The following is a 15,958-nucleotide window of genomic DNA, read 5'->3' on the forward strand; positions in this document are numbered from 1 at the left end:
TTGTGCTAGCCTCAGAGCTTTACAGTAACAGTGTGGTGTTGAATAGAAAGCTCTTTTGTTCCTGTTGTCTTGTGAGAGAAAGTACATTGGATCCCATGCCTCTGCAACACTGCTCTTTGTTTCCTCTGTCCAGTCATTAAGCTGGATGGGTCATGCCCAGTGCGGTATGGGCTCCGGCTCAATGTGGATGAGAAGTACACAGGCCTGAAGAGACTCCTGAGTGAGCTCTGCTGCGTTAACCCTGAGCAGATCCTACTAGCTGAAGTCCATGCCTCTAACATCAAGGTAGAGCCTTCATCAGCCATCATCATCTGTCCTCATCACTGTCCATCCAATCATCACACTGTCAATATGCACACAGACTAGTGAAAGTGATTGTCTGTCTACCCTATTATTTATTTTTTTAGAATTTTCCACTGGACAACCAGAAAGTGCGTCGGGTGGTGACCGGCTTCCTGTGTGCGTTTGAGATCCCGGTGCCAGGCGTGTCCACGTCTGTGGTGTCTACCCCCACAGAAACAGATGGTGATGGTATACCGATTGGTTCTTCTGTTTAACAGTGGTTTCTTCTCTTTTCAAAGCCATTGTCATAAGGCTCTTTTTAAAAGCAATCAGTGAAAAGTGATGAAAGGGATTTAGAATGCAAAGAAGTAGCAACCAAGAACATTTTAGAATTCAACAAATGCACAGGTTTTAGATAACAGATGGAAAGGTAGATACTTCGACACTGAACAATATAACAAAGCTAAATGACCGTCACAGAAGCTGTCAACACTGCTGTTATGTCTTATTTGAGTCTTCACTGACAACATGACAAGCTGTTTGTTCTTCATGTCATCTCCAGAAGCTCCAGCGCTAGCGAATGGGAACGCTGCCATGGTAACTGAGAGGAACTCTCTGAAACTGGGACTGATCCCCAAGGGCATGCCCAGCACTGTAGTGCCCTGTGTCACAGAGGGCAGCCTTGCCAACGGTCTCCCCAACGGCCACGTGATGCCCCCTCTGGACAGCCCCTTCTCTGGGTACATCATCGCCATCCATAGGAAGATGGTGAGAACTGCAGGATGGGCTAAAGATGGAGACAAGATTATCAGTGCATCAAGATTAGTCAAAGTCTATAATGCTCACTTCTAAACAAAGTGTCATTTGTGTTTGTTTCCTAGATGCGGGCAGAGTTATACTTCCTGTCCAGTCAGAAGAACCGTCCCAGTCTGTTTGGGATGCCATTGATCGTGCCGTGTACAGTCCAAACCAGGACCAGGGACCTGTATGATGCTGTCTGGACCCAGGTGTCCCGCCTGGCCAGTCCCTTGCCCCCTCAGGAGGCCAGCAACCACGCCCAGGACTGGTCAGTCTCTCCAGACCACTCTCTGTATTATGTCAGGTTGCTTTGCAGTGCCCAGTGTTATCCTAATGGCACAGGTGTGTGATACTGATGTGTGTTTTATTTTGGGGATTTTTGTGAACACACAGTGATGACAGCATGGGCTACCAGTATCCCTTCACCCTGCGTGTGGTGCAGAAAGATGGCAACTCCTGCGCTTGGTGTCCGTGGTACAGGTAATTAAGTCTGACACACAGTACAACATATCACAATACGGTTGAAGATGGAGAAGGTGTTAATTGATACCCTCTGTTGTTGTGCCCCTCAGGTTCTGCAGAGGCTGCACAGTGGAGTGTAACGATGACAGGGCTGCTGTGGGGAATGCCTTCATGGCTGTGGACTGGGACCCCACCGCTCTGCACCTCCGCTACCAGACCTCTCAGGAGAGGGTAAGAGAAACAAATGCGTTGTTGAAAATTGTGTTTTAAATAGTGTTGTAAAAGTAGCCAACTCTCATCTGGCTATAGTTAGGCTACCTCTTCAAAGGGGGTGACACTCTAGATCCAAACTGTTACAGACCTATATCCATCCTGCCCTGCCTTTCGAACGTTTTTGAAAGACAAGTTAACAAACAGATCACCGACCATTTCGAATCACACCGTACCTTCTCCGCTATGCAATCTGGTTTCCGAGCTGGTCATGGGTGCACCTCAGCCACGCTCAAGGTCCTAAACGATATAACCGCGATCGATAATAGACAGTACTGTGCAGCCGTCTTCATCGACCTGGCCAAGGCTTTCGACTCTGTAAACCACAGCATTCTTATTGGCAGACTAAATAGCCTTGGTTTCTCAAATGACTGCCTCGCCTGGTTCACCAACTACTTCTCAGATAGAGTTCAATGTGTCAAATCGGAGGGCCTGTTGTCTGGACCTATGGCAGTCTCTATGGGGGTGCCACAGGGTTCAATTCTTGGGCCGACTCTTTTCTCTGTGTATATCAATGATGTTGCTCTTGCTGCTGGTGATTCTCAGATCCACCTCTACGCAGACGACACCATTTTGTATACATCTGGCCCTTCATTGGACACTGTGTTAACAAACCTCCAAACGAGCTTCAATGCCATACAACACTCCAGTAGCCTCCAACTGCTCTTAAACACTAGTAAAACTAAATGCATGCTCTTCAATCGAACGCTGCTGGCACCCGCCCACCCGACTAGAATCACTACTCTCGACGGGTCTGACCTAGAGTATGTGGACAACTACAAATACCTAGGTGTCTGATTAGACTGTAAACTCTCCTTCCAGACTCACATTAAGCATCTCCAATCCAAAGTTAAATCTAGAATCGGCCTCCTATTTCGCAACAAAGCCGACTTCACACATGCTGCCAAACATGCCCTCGTAAAACTGACTATCCTACCGAACCTTGACTTCGGCGACGTCATTTACAAAATAGCCTCCAACACTCTTCTCACCAAATTGGATGTAGTCTATCATAGTGCCATCCGTTTTGTCACCAAAGCCCCATATACTACCCACCACTGTGACCTGTACGCTCTTGTTGGCTGGTCCTCACTACATATTCGTCGCCAAACCCACTGGCTCCAGGCCATCTATAAATCACTGCTAGGCAAATCCCCGCCTTATCTTAGCTCATTGGTCACCATAGCAACACCCACCCGTAGTCTGCGCTCCAGCAGGTATATCTCACTGGTCATCCCCAAAGCCAACACCTCCTTTGGCCGCCATTCCTTCCAGTTCTCTGCTGCCAATGACTGGAACGAATTGCAAAAATCTCTGAAGCTGGAGACTCTTATCTCCCTCACTAACTTTAAGCATCAGTTGTCAGAGCAGCTTACCGATCTCTGCACCTGTACACAGCCCATCTGAAATTAGCCCACCCAACTACCTCATCCCCATATTATTTATTTTGCTAATTTGCACCCCAGTATCTCTATTTGCACATCATCACTTGCACATCTATCATTCCAGTGTTAATACTAATTGTAATTATTTTGCACTATGGCCTATTTATTCCCTTACCTCCATAACTTGCTACATTTGCACACACTGTAGATATATTTTTCTGTTGTATTTTTGACTTTATGTTTTGTTTTACCCCATATGTAACTCTGTGTTGTTTTTATCGCACTGCTTTGCTTTATCTTGGCCAGGTCGCAGTTGTAAATGAGAACTTGTTCTCAACTGGCTTACCTGGTTAAATAAAGGTGAAATGTAATACAGTGACCTGCTGATTTTGTACGTATGCCCACTGACAAAGAAATTATCAGTCTATAATTTTAATGGTAGGTTTATTTGAACAGTGAGAGACAGAATAACAACAAAAAAATCCAGAAAAACGCATGTCAAAAATGTTATAAATTGATTTGCATTTTAATGAGGGAAATAAGTATTTGACCCCCTCTCAATCAGAAAGATTTCTGGCTCCCAGGTGTCTTTTATACAGGTAACGAGCTGAGATTAGGAGCACACTCTTAAAGGGGAGTGCTCCTAATCTCAGTTTGTTACCTGTATAAAGACACCTGTCCACAGAAGCAATCAATCAATCAGATTCCAAACTCTCCACCATGGCCAAGACCAAAGAGCTCTCCAAGGATGTCAGGGACAAGATTGTAGACCTACACAAGGCTGGAATGGGCTACAAGACCATCGCCAAGCAGCTTGGTGAGAAGGTGACAACAGTTGGTGCGATTATTCGCAAATGGATGAAACACAAAATAACTGTCAATCTCCCTTGGCCTGGGGCTCCATGCAAGATCTCACCTCGTGGAGTTGCAATGATCATCAGAACGGTGAGGAATCAGCCCAGAACTACACAGGAGGATATTGTCAATGATCTCAAGGCAGCTGGGACCACAGTCACCAAGATAACAATTGGTAACACACTACGCCGTGAAGGACTGAAATCCTGCAGCGCCCGCAAGGTCCCCCTGCTCAAGAAAGCACATATACATGCCCGTCTGAAGTTTGCCAATGAACAAACATGGAGGTGGAAACATTGTGCTTTGGGGGTGTTTTTCTGCTAAGGGGACAGGACAACTTCACCGCATCAAAGGGACGATGGACGGGGCCATGTACTGTCAAATCTTGGGTGAGAACCCAAAAATGGGTCGTGGATGGGTATTCCTTCATGACAATGACCCAAAACACACGGCCAAGGCAACAAAGGAGTGGCTCAAGAAGAAGCACGTAAAGGTCCTGGAGTGGCCTAGCCAGTCTCCAGACCTTAATCCCATAGAAAATCTGTGGAGGGAGCTGAAGGTTCAAGTTGCCAAACGTCAGCCTCGAAACCTTAATGACTTGGAGAAGATCTGCAAAGAGGAGTGGGACAAAATCCCTCCTGAGATGTGTGCAAACCTGGTGGCCAACTACAAGAAACGTCTGACCTCTGTGATTGCCAACAAGGGTTTTGCCACCAAGTACTAAGTAATGTTTTGCAGAGGGGGTCAAATACTTATTTCCCTCATTAAAATGCAAATCAATTTATACAATTTTTGACATGCGTTTTTCTGGATGTTTTTGTAGTTATTCTGTCTCTCACTGTTCAAATAAACCTACCATTAAAATTATAGACTGATCATGTCTTTGTCAGTGGGCAAACGTACAAAATCAGCAGGGGATCAAATACTTTTTTCCCTCACTGTAAAATAAAATAAACATGCTGATCGGGGCTTACATAAGATTTTATTTCAACTGTTCAGGTTCACCATCAGCAATAGTTTTGGTAGTTTTGCTTTAAACAATCAGTATGTATAGTCATTTTTAGATATATAGGGTAAAGTTGATAATTTCATAACGAGGACAGCAATCACTTTTGCTACCCGCATGGTCGAAGCAGGAGAAGAGAAGTTCACTCCGAGTCTGTCAACTTCCAAACGGTCTAAACCATTCGACTATGAGACGGAGGTGAAATCCATAGTTGTACTATATATTAATTTGCTATGTAATAGCACATTTTTTAAGATAAATATTTATACATTACTAGCTCTAACACTTTTAATCTGCAAAAATGACATTAATTAGTGGTTGATGGTGATTTCAGGTCAAAGGTGGGGGGGGAACAAAAAGCAAGCATTGCTCCCACTAACTGATAGTGGGGTGGTAGATGCCCAGTTTCCATTATGGCTCAGGTCAAGTGCCTTCATACACCATAGACCAGTGGTATTCAAACCTTTTCAGCGGGGACCCCATTTTTGGGGGGATAGAATTCCCGCCTGAAATTCTGTTGACCCCACCCCAAATCAAATGACAACCTTAAAATCTGTAAATGTGTAATTTTTTATAAACATATTTTTATTTGGCGACCCAACTGCAATTCCACCCGTCACGACCCCGACTTTGAATAACACTGCCATAGACAAATACATCATTTACACACACAAACACACAGAGGTCAGCTCGGACAGATCCAGCTCAGAGAGGCCCAGCTCATCAACTCTATCAGCAGCAGATTTGAATTTGGAATGGAAAATGGATGTGTTTATGCAACAAATGTTAGTGCATCGTATCACATTGATTCATTCCTCTAATCAAACCGAAACGTTTAAAACTAAAATGTATTGTTTCTGAATCGGAGCGCATGCATCGAATCGTCTTGAAAAGGAAAGATGCACATGCCTAATTTATTACATATCTAATGGAAAGACGACAGACTAAGTAATGTGTGTGTCCTGTAGATCGTGGAGGAGCACCCCAGTGTGGAACAGAGTCGCAGGGCCCAGGCAGAGCCCATCAGTCTGGACAGCTGTCTGCAGGCCTTTACCAGTGAGGAGGAGCTGGGAGAGGATGAGCTTTACTACTGCTCCAAGTGCAAGACCCACCGCCTGGCCACCAAGAAATTAGACCTGTGGAGGCTGCCGCCCATCCTGGTCAGATATACAGCTCCTTCACTCTGCATTAACTCCCCAGTCCTCTCCCTATTCATTTTAGTGTCTATAGGCAACAGTTGAAACCTATGCAAAGCCTAATAAAGAAACTCCAGTCAAACAATTTGAATGCCATGTCTGAAGTGCAAGATTGCACAGGACATCACCCACTCTAAAACTTTATTCTGTCCATTTGAATTACAGATTATTCATTTAAAACGGTTCCAGTTTATGAATGGGCGGTGGATCAAATCCCAGAAGATTGTGAGGTTTCCCAGGGAGACATTTGATCCCAGTGCTTTCCTGACCCCAAGAGATGCAGACCAAAGCCAACAGAGCTGGAGGGACGGGCTAGGGGAGGAGCTACACGACACAGTGGGAGGAGTACCAAAGTCTGGGGGTGGAGACACTGTCTGTAACCCCACCCTGACTCTCAACAATGGGAAAGGTTTGTAAAGAGTCTTGACTGGTTTCAGATGTAGCTGTCACATCCGACTTATTCCTTTAGAGAGGCTGGTGTTCATCTATGAATGTATGTGTCTGTTTTCAGACTCTCTGTGCTCAGGGAGGATGGCCAGCACTCCCCTCAGCGGAGATGTCAGCCCCAACTGCAGCCCACAGAGTGAGGGCAGGAGGCAGGGCTGTGGACGTGTGTTGCCCATGGAAAGCAGGTACCAGCTATCCCTCAGTAAAGAGAGCCTGGACAGTGGCAGGGAGAGCCCCATGGAGCTCGAGGCCAGTGGGATGGGGAGCAGGGGAGAGGGCCTCAACGACTCCACCTCTGGAGAGGACACGGCCAGGGACTGTGACAACACAACGTCTGTGTCTGAGCTGGAGAGCAATGGCTACACCGAGGACAGCATAGATCTGGAGGCCTCTCAGGACCAAAGAGACAAAATCTGCTTGGACCCCATGTACAACTTGTATGCAATTTCAGTAAGTATTAAATATTAGTTTTTCTCTGTAAGAATATTGCTCTTATAAGCTGAAAAAGCAGGAGTGCAAAGTGACTGTCAATCTACCATCTGAAATATCCTCTAACTACCAATCACTTTTGTGTCTGTAGTGCCATTCAGGGATCCTCGGAGGAGGCCACTATGTGACATATGCCAAAAACCCAAATGAAAAGTGGTACTGTTACAACGACAGTAGCTGTAAGGTAAGTTAAGTCATGAGTTTTTATTCCAAAAACAGAATTTAAATCTCTGGTATGTGATGCAGTGTCCATTGTCGTCTTTAACTCAGTTATTTTAAGTTCACAAGTATAAACCGAGCCTCACTGTGTTTTCTGTGTTCAGGAGTTGCGGTCAGAGGAGATTGATGCAGACTCTGCCTATATCCTGTTCTACGAGCAGCAGGGAGTGGATTATTCTCTGTTCATGCCCAAAACTGACGGCAAAAAGATGGCCGACACAACTAGCATGGACGAGGACTTTGAATCTGACTATAAGAAGTACTGTGTTCTTCAGTAATGGACTGTTGATGTGTCAATGTGCTGCTGGTTCATCGACATGCTTGTGCTAGAAAACCACCTTACTATTTGAATCTGAAATCTCTCAGGTTGAGATGAGCTGAACCTTAGAAATCATCCCTGGTGGTTAGAAGTGGACAACAAACCATTTTTACTCCACCTCTTCATAGTGGATAGACATTTTTTCAAGCAATGGTACTCAATACATTTTGCGTTAGCGATGTCAAATAAAACAGAGGGCTGTGTATTGGTTTGTTTCAGTATTAACACCTTGTCGGAGGGTGACCATACTTAGGCCCATGGTGCTGGTCCTAGGCCAGATGTGACAAATGTGTGTGTGTGTGTGTGTGTTTGTAAACCAATGCCAGTTGCAATATGCCATTAATATGTGTAGACACATTTGATTGGTATTCTCTGCAGTTAAAGATGTTATAATACAATTGATATAGTGACATGTAACTGAAACCCCCCCTCATTGAATACTACAAAAAAAAAGATTGCAGTAGAAGCAAGTGTTCACTACCTCATCATACCCTGCTTTGGACAGTAGTCAAATCCATAGTCACAATTCTAAAATGTCTCCTTAGAAAATTCCCTTTTTTGATGTCCTCAAATGTAAATGATTTAGACTCTAGACTGATAGGCCTGGATTATATTCAGTGTTGCTGAACTACATTAATGTATTTGCATTGCAATGTACCTCTGTCTTTCGTGTTTGTTTATCATGTCAGGTCTGCTAAGAACAAAGCCTCAGACCCCTTACCCATCTGAGAGAATCTTCCTGTAGCGTCTGCTTGTCCCATTCTGTGTGCAGGTCCATTCCAACAACATATCAGTCTGTGCCATTACAACATTGTGATGTTATCACATCAACAGTTGACTGTCATTATAGTAGCTACCAGTAGGCTATGTCATACTTTATTATTGTGCCCAATTTAACACAATTCGTTATGCAAGTAATGAGATCACAACTTCAAAGAGCAGAAGTTGTGATTAATGTTGCATCTTTCTGAATGGCATAGGTATGATTAGACAGAGTGGGACATTTTTACAGTTTGAGTGGTTGCACCTTACCGTTATGCGACAAGTGAATAGGTAGCCTTTCCCTACACGCTTCGGAAGACATTGTATTTACTGTAACTATGTTGACATACACTATATGTGAAACATTTTCACAAGTAGTTGAATTAATCTAATCATATGAAGATACAAAAATCTAACTGTTTAGGCCTTGAGCTATATATGTTATACTCCACAGCTCTCATTTCTGCTCTCTTTAAAGGCTTGTTGAGGTATATGCTTTATTTCGTTAATCAATTACTGATTTATAGCACCTGGACAGAAACCAACCCACTCTACCTGACCTATGATGGTAGAACGATAAGCATTCTGATGTCTTTCATTTTTAACATTAACCTTAGCCAACTGTTGCGGTGGTCATATTTTCAGTATTGTCCCTTTGAAAACCTTGATACAGTGATTACTACTGAAAGTTTTTTTTATTTTTGTGTTTTATGTCTATTTAGTTGTAATGTTTTTTTTCTTTGATTTATTATTAATTTAATGTACTTTTCTAAAATGTTGTTTAAAGTCTAAAATTACTTTGCACTGACCCTTGAGGAAAAATTAACATGTACTGTACATAAATACTTTTGGAAAAGGGATGTATTGGAATATGAACTGTAAAGATCTGTCTTGTATATGGAGTGATTAGTTTATCTGTAACTATTAAAGCAGGCAGCCAATAAAATCCACAGCTTTTGTGTCTATTGGTTTCTATTGGTCCTAACTTAGTCATTTCTATTGGCCCTAACTTAATAACAATGTCAAGTAGCCTAGGTAAAGCTAGACAACATATTCTCAGGGCCACATACTTTTGAAAAGTACAGCTAAAATAACTCAGCAAAAATTAATTTTAGTAAGGTTTCTTCAAACAAAGGAAACCACAAAGGTGTAATGTCGCCCCCACCGCCCTTACAGCCCAGAACTGTGGGTTTTGTCAATCTATGCTCAGACCTTTTAACTGTTGGTGAAAGTAAGCTTTGTGCGTCAGAATACAGCAGGGAAATGCCTCTCACCCATAGCCCTCTCTGACACACACACTTCCTTTGATAACTGTTATTATGGTCCAATATGGTCATGTTTTATTTGAAATGATTAGTGGCCAGTCATAAAGTGTTAACCAACTGCCGTTGTCACCCAAAAGCTCATACGAGTACATTAATATAGAATGACGAAAACTCAATTGGTCCAGCAAGACATACTGGTGCTGATGACAAAGCTGCTCCTTCCTGTGAGTGAGGGACTACAGGAAGCCACATGCAAAGTGTGAGGTAAAGAGTGCACATACATGGTCCTCTCAGTGGTCGCAATAGAAAATATTTCGCATGAATTTGGACAGAAGTTGCTTGAATATCTTACTACCAGTTTGGGCACTGTGGGTGAGATGTTCTTCTTTCTCTATACAACTTACATGTATGTAACTCTGAAAAAAGTCCTAGCTCTATGCCTGCTTTAGGACTCCTTGTTCTATGTAATTTGTTTCATACCATTTCATATTTTTGCTCTTGAGTCCTCAGATGAAGGAAACATACACACTCAACAACAGAAAAATGTCATATCTGAGTGCAACAAGTAATCACACAGAAACTTCCATCATCAGGAACTCAAATATAACAAATGATCTTGGTCATCCATTTTCAGATCCTATAGTAGGTGAGTCGTGTAATCATATGTAATGTGAGATGGAAAGCTTACTGTTGACGGTTACGCAAGCTCTGATGTAACTGGTGAACATGTATTTTCTCTGAAGGTGGCAGATTAAACGGGATGTTCTACATTCTAATCAGTATTTCTGGGTTTACTGTCACCATTGTCATTTTACTGGCAATTCTGTGGATGATGAAGTAAGCTTACACCACTTGTAAAGATATCAAACATTTGTACCTTTCCTAAATACAGTATCGGCAGTAGATGTGATTATTCCATACTGGATGCAACCTTACTACACCAAATACAGCTGATAACATATAATACTACTAACATGCTTCATACCCTTTCCAGGTATCGCACTATGATTCACACCATTCGAGAGCTGCGGGGTGTTGAGGGTCTATTGGGCAGAGCTCCTCCATCCAACCCCCCAGCTAGAAGTCCCCTAACCTTGAGGAAGTGTCTGGTGCGTGAGACTAGAAGCCCTCCCACACTAGAGCTTGTCTCTGTCCATCTGGGACAGGAGTCACAGGACACCAGCTTAACCACTCCCCTGGAAAGGCAGACAACCAAGTCAGCTTCTAGGTCTCTCTGGAGACCACAGCAAACGGTAAACTTACTGTGGAGAAAAAGCAACAGTGTAAAAAAAAACATTTAGCTGTGAAATGGTGTAACAGTGTAGACTTCATTTCTCAGGGTTCCTGCTTCAACACGTCTGGGCTGGGTCTACAGCAAATCATCAAAGCAGGGAGGGAAGGGGTGTACTACAAGGCTAAGATGATGCGTGGCACCTGCAAGGGCCACTTCATTGTCACCTGCAAGATTACCAAAGAGGGTTATGACACACCCATCAAGCTCACTAACACATTCATCATCTATACCAAAAAGACAATGCACTTTAATCCTTACAATAATATCAATCAATGAGTAATGCTCTCCAACCCTCACCATCTGTAGGGATTACTCACAGGAGGGTAGCCAGAGAGGTGAGCATCATGAGGAAACTGGGTACACACAAGAACATACTGCAGCTGCTAGACTGGAACATCACACAGGGTAAGAGTCACATACTACACTGAACCAAAATATAGACGCAACATGTAAAGTGTTGGTCCCCTGTTTCATGAGCTGAAATAAAAGATCCCAGAAATTTTCCAAACGCACAAGTTTTGTCACACATCACAATACCACAGATGTCTCAGGTTTGGAGGGAGCGTGCAATTGGCATGCAGACTGCAGGAATGTCCACCAGAGCTGTTGCCAGAGAATTGAATGTTCATTTCTCTACCATAAGCCGCCTCCAACGTCGTTTTAGAGAATTTGGCAGTATGTACAACTGATCTCACAACCGCAGACCACGTGTATGGCGTTGTGTGGGCGAGCGGTTTGCTGATGTTAACATTGGGAACAGAGTGCTCCATGGTGGCGGTGGGGTAATGGTATGGGCAGGAATAAGCTACGGACAACGAACACAATTGCATTTTATCGTTGCCAATTTCAATGCACAGAAATACAGTGACGAGACCTGAGGCCCATTGTGAGGCCCGTTTTTTTTTTACGTGTCTGTGACCAACAGATGCATATCTGTATTCCCAGTCGTGAAATCCATAGATTAGGGCCTAATGAATTTATTTCAATTGCCTGATTTCCTCATATGAACTGTTCAGTATCGATTATTTAGCGTTGATTGTTTCTGCATTTTGTCCCATGGCAAAAAGTGAAAAGGTGTTGTTGTGTGTGTTTTATTTCCCTTTACTCCAGCTCCTTACATGCTGATCCTAGAGTCGGTGAGCAGTGGGACCCTGCGCAGTTTCCTTCAAGTGAATCAAGACCAACTGAGCAGGGACAGTCAACTGCAAAATCTCTTCACCACAGCAGCATATCACATTGCCCATGCCATGAGACACCTGTGCTCTAACATGGTACATTAAAATCATTCTAAAAATGATGTCATATATTCCATTTTTTCCTACAGTCCTCATCAGTTCTGTTGCACAATTGTTCATACTCCAGGTGGTGCACTGTGACCTAGCCCTGAGGAACATCATGGTGAACCATTTCCCCAGAGAGGTGAAGCTGGCAGAGTTTGGACTGGCCCAAGACCTGACTCACAAAAGGAGCCATCGCAGCAGCCGCAAAGGGGACCACATGGTGAGGAGGACTGTCTTGAAGTAACCCAGACATTGTGACCAGGGCATAATGCTATCTCTAACTTGGTTGTTCTTTGTTCTTCGGTTCACAGCAAAGAGTGCCCCTGCGTTGGTATCCCCCTGAGTACTTCAAAAACAACTACTACAGCTTCAAAGGGGATGTCTGGGCATTTGGCATTGTGCTGTGGGAGATGCAAACATTTGGTATGTTGGAAAGAGCACCTGAGATTAACTGAATGAAATGTATTCACTAATGTATTAATAATGAGTCCTTAATGATTCATCTTAATCTTAGGGACATTACCATATCCTAACCTGGAGGCTCCAGAGTTGGTGGTGCGCTACGTCTGCTCTGGAAACAGGAACTCAGTACCAGAGACATGCAGGCCAGAGATGTGAGTAATGGTCCCCTCTCTGGTAAATTTTTACATGTAATATTCCCAGGCATATCTGACTATTTGCATGATACTGGTGTGCTAGTAAATGGACCCCTTTACTTCTAGACTGCAGATGATTAGGGACTGCTGGCTGGAGCCCAACACCCAAAGGCCCTCCTTCAACGACATAGTCAGGGTCCTGGAGAACATCCTGGAGGATGATGCAGTGAGTGTGGCTTCTTCAGTTAGCATTCCTTCTGCATCTCATATCCTTATTATTTACAATTATTTAAGAGGCAATCTGGACATTCAAAATGTTACCTTTTCATGCAGTTCCTTGTGTTTGTATATTGTCTGCACTGCAGGATTACATCAAAGTGGACAACGGAGTCCTACTGGCCAATATTGAATTTGGCGACCAAGGTCAAATCTGCCCCACTCTCCTTCACAGAGACTAAATATGTGTAAATTACTTCAAGTAGCATAACATGTTTGGATGTGCATGTTTGCAAAATCTGTTTTCTTTCCCTTTACTTAGGGTAGTAGGTCTACTACAATGAAACTATATTGAATAATGCATCCTAAAAGGCCTACAGAGCCCCTCAGGTACAAATAATAAGAACATTATTCACATGATACAGTACATGACCGGTGCACAGTATTTGGTTCCAATGCAACGTTTTCATTGTGTGTGTTAGAAAAGCTGTACATTAAAAGGCCTACAATTGTTAGTGATTTTGATGTGCTTTAAATCAATTTATGTATGGCATTAGCCTGGACTCTGGGTTTTGTCCAGGGGTTCATGCGAGGATTAGGGTTTGGCCTACTAAGATTTATGGACTTGAAATAAAGGGGAGTAGCTAGTTAGCCAGCTAAGTTCTTGAAAAAAGACACCACAAACACTGCTAGACACTCTAGAGACCCAGTCCCATGCCTATCTTTGGCAGCAGTGGGTAGTAACGCCCTACAAGTAACATGTATTTAAAGCTGCAATATGTACCTTTTTGGCTGACCCAACAACAATTCTCATAGAAATGTGAGTTATAGATCTGTCATTCTCATTGAAGGCAAGTCTAAGAACTCGATGTTTAAGAAGTGGTAGATCTGGTCTTTTACTTGTGGTTTTGTACACAAGTTTAAAACAGTTGAAAATACAATATTTTTGGTTATGGAAAAAAATATTTCACAGCAGTGAAACTTGCTTGTTTTGTCACATAAAATAAAATTAGGCAAGCTATTCGATTTTAGCAACCAGGAAATGGCTGAGCGATTTCTGTATAGTGCATCTTTAAGCACATTTTCCCCTTACAAAAAAGATAGCAGTTTTGAAATTGCAGTAAAAATGCAGTAACTGCAGTCGACTGTGGTATTTTGGAAGCAGTATTTGCCGCATACTGCAGTTATACTGCACTCTAACTGCAGTTATACTGCAGTTATACTGCACTCTGACTGCAATCTTTTTAAGTAAGGGTTGGTGTCACTAGTACTTTTCTAGTTACTCTCTGTGGGCTGTACTTGTACTCTGGGAATGCGGAAGTAGCATGTTCCCGGGAGGGGCATATGTGCACTGTCAACAAGTGGTGCTGGTCATAGTGCTGGCAGGCTTAAATAATAAATGAATGTCAAATCAATTATACTAAGTTGTTGTTCTTTTTGTTTGCTGTTAAAGTTTACCATAAGGTGTAAAAAATTACCTAACAAAATTTGTTAGTAGACAATTCTGCCACTTTACAACCAGTTATTATGCTGTCGTTAGCACTACTGTAAGATTTGCTAAACATTTGTTGCCCTTTTTTTGTTAGTCTTACTGCAGTATTCCTCGTTTTTGTCATTTTGAAGCTTCTGTATTGCCCTCCTCTACAGCACACTACAATTCTTAGGGTGCATTTCGTCTCCCATGATGCAATGCTCCGCCTAATTAGCCTGCAGTTAGTTTAGCTAGCTGGCTATCAAGCCCAGATTAAGTTTAGTCTAAATATATTGCTTATGTCATAAATTATGAGTACATTTCAAATTACTTTTGGGTTGTAAATATATGATATGCTTGCATGAATTTCATGCTGAATATATGTTCATGTAATTGTCATCAATAAATTGCAATACCCTCAAACATAATTTGTATTTAGATGCTAACTAGCTACGCTAACCATAACACAGAGTTATTGTATCTAGTTAGCATGCTAGCTAGCCCGACTGCTACATCAGAAACAATAGTGTTTGCAACAATAACAGCAGTTTCATCTATGGAACTAATACAAAGTGTGACTTTTACAAGTAATTTAATACAACAAGGCACTGCAACTTTGGTTGGTGATGGTGGGAGTAGATTTGCCTAATTGAATCATGGGAGTTTGAGCCTTGAACAAATATTGGAGTAAACTGACTATAAATATAATTCTATAGGTTTTTGGGCACTATTTAGAATATTTACAGATGTTATTAGACATAGACAGCCAGAGCAACATATAGCAGGGAGTTCCAATATAATCAAAACTACAGAGGGGTTATATAAATTGCTGAAAATGACTCTCCATAATTTATAGTCACCTCATGGATCCTATTTCAAAACGTCACAGAGAAGCAATTTCCGGTTTTGCTCGTCACTAAACAGTCAATAGACATGAAATCATAAAATTACACTAAAACTGTGTAGGACATCACTAAATGCTTCATAATAACCACGCACATGTTGAAAGGGGCTGAGTTGTCCCTTAAGTCGGTTTCTGAACAGATACTTTTTTACTCTTAGGAGTAGTTTCTTAAGAGGGCTACTTTTACTTACACTAAAACTGTGTAGGACATCACTAAATGCTTCATAATAACCACGCAAATGTTGAAAGGGGCTGAGTTGTCCTTTAAGTAGTTTTTTGACCAGACAATGTTTTACTCTTACCAGTAGTTTCTTAAGAGGGATACCTTTACTTGAGTAAATTACAACCTAAGTAACAGTACTTTAATTTAAATACAGATTTTCAGTACTCTACCCACCTCTGATCTTCGGCTTGTCTGACTGTCATTATTTACAGAGGATGA

The 15,958-nt window shown here is 42.4% G+C and overlaps 2 protein-coding genes across 4 annotated transcripts in view; both read left to right on the forward strand.

The window, feature by feature from the left end:
- The window catches only part of LOC121579897 (ubiquitin carboxyl-terminal hydrolase 32-like), a 30,891-nt gene extending 21,438 nt beyond the window's left edge, over positions 1-9,453 (forward strand). The window contains exons 24-34 of one of the 2 annotated variants that reach the window (XM_041894861.2): positions 134-285; positions 408-531; positions 845-1,050; positions 1,164-1,348; positions 1,474-1,560; positions 1,653-1,773; positions 6,027-6,218; positions 6,420-6,663; positions 6,766-7,151; positions 7,282-7,374; positions 7,514-9,453. In XM_041894861.2, coding sequence (XP_041750795.2) covers positions 134-285; positions 408-531; positions 845-1,050; positions 1,164-1,348; positions 1,474-1,560; positions 1,653-1,773; positions 6,027-6,218; positions 6,420-6,663; positions 6,766-7,151; positions 7,282-7,374; positions 7,514-7,687 — 1,964 coding nt within the window. In that variant the 3' untranslated portion in view covers positions 7,688-9,453. The remainder of the gene's footprint in view (positions 1-133; positions 286-407; positions 532-844; positions 1,051-1,163; positions 1,349-1,473; positions 1,561-1,652; positions 1,774-6,026; positions 6,219-6,419; positions 6,664-6,765; positions 7,152-7,281; positions 7,375-7,513) is intronic. The other variant, XM_041894862.2, reaches the window with a different exon arrangement.
- A 586-nt stretch (positions 9,454-10,039) lies between these two features.
- LOC121580342 (fibroblast growth factor receptor homolog 1) lies at positions 10,040-14,544 on the forward strand. Of its 2 annotated transcripts, none has more exons than XM_041895389.1 (12): positions 10,040-10,127; positions 10,259-10,401; positions 10,499-10,592; positions 10,750-11,008; positions 11,095-11,233; positions 11,356-11,454; positions 12,160-12,320; positions 12,412-12,549; positions 12,641-12,752; positions 12,844-12,943; positions 13,052-13,151; positions 13,291-14,544. In XM_041895389.1, exons 2-12 carry the CDS (start codon positions 10,266-10,268, stop codon positions 13,381-13,383), a joined length of 1,431 nt encoding a protein of 476 aa, XP_041751323.1. In that variant the 5' UTR covers positions 10,040-10,127; positions 10,259-10,265; the 3' UTR covers positions 13,384-14,544. The 2 variants fall into 2 exon arrangements, with proteins under 2 accessions (XP_041751323.1, XP_041751322.1); XM_041895388.1 differs by having other exon boundaries at positions 10,266-10,401.
- The last annotated feature ends 1,414 nt before the right edge of the window (positions 14,545-15,958 follow it).

Source organism: Coregonus clupeaformis, chromosome 13 (assembly GCF_020615455.1).
Source record: "Coregonus clupeaformis isolate EN_2021a chromosome 13, ASM2061545v1, whole genome shotgun sequence".
NCBI lineage: Eukaryota > Metazoa > Chordata > Actinopteri > Salmoniformes > Salmonidae > Coregonus > Coregonus clupeaformis.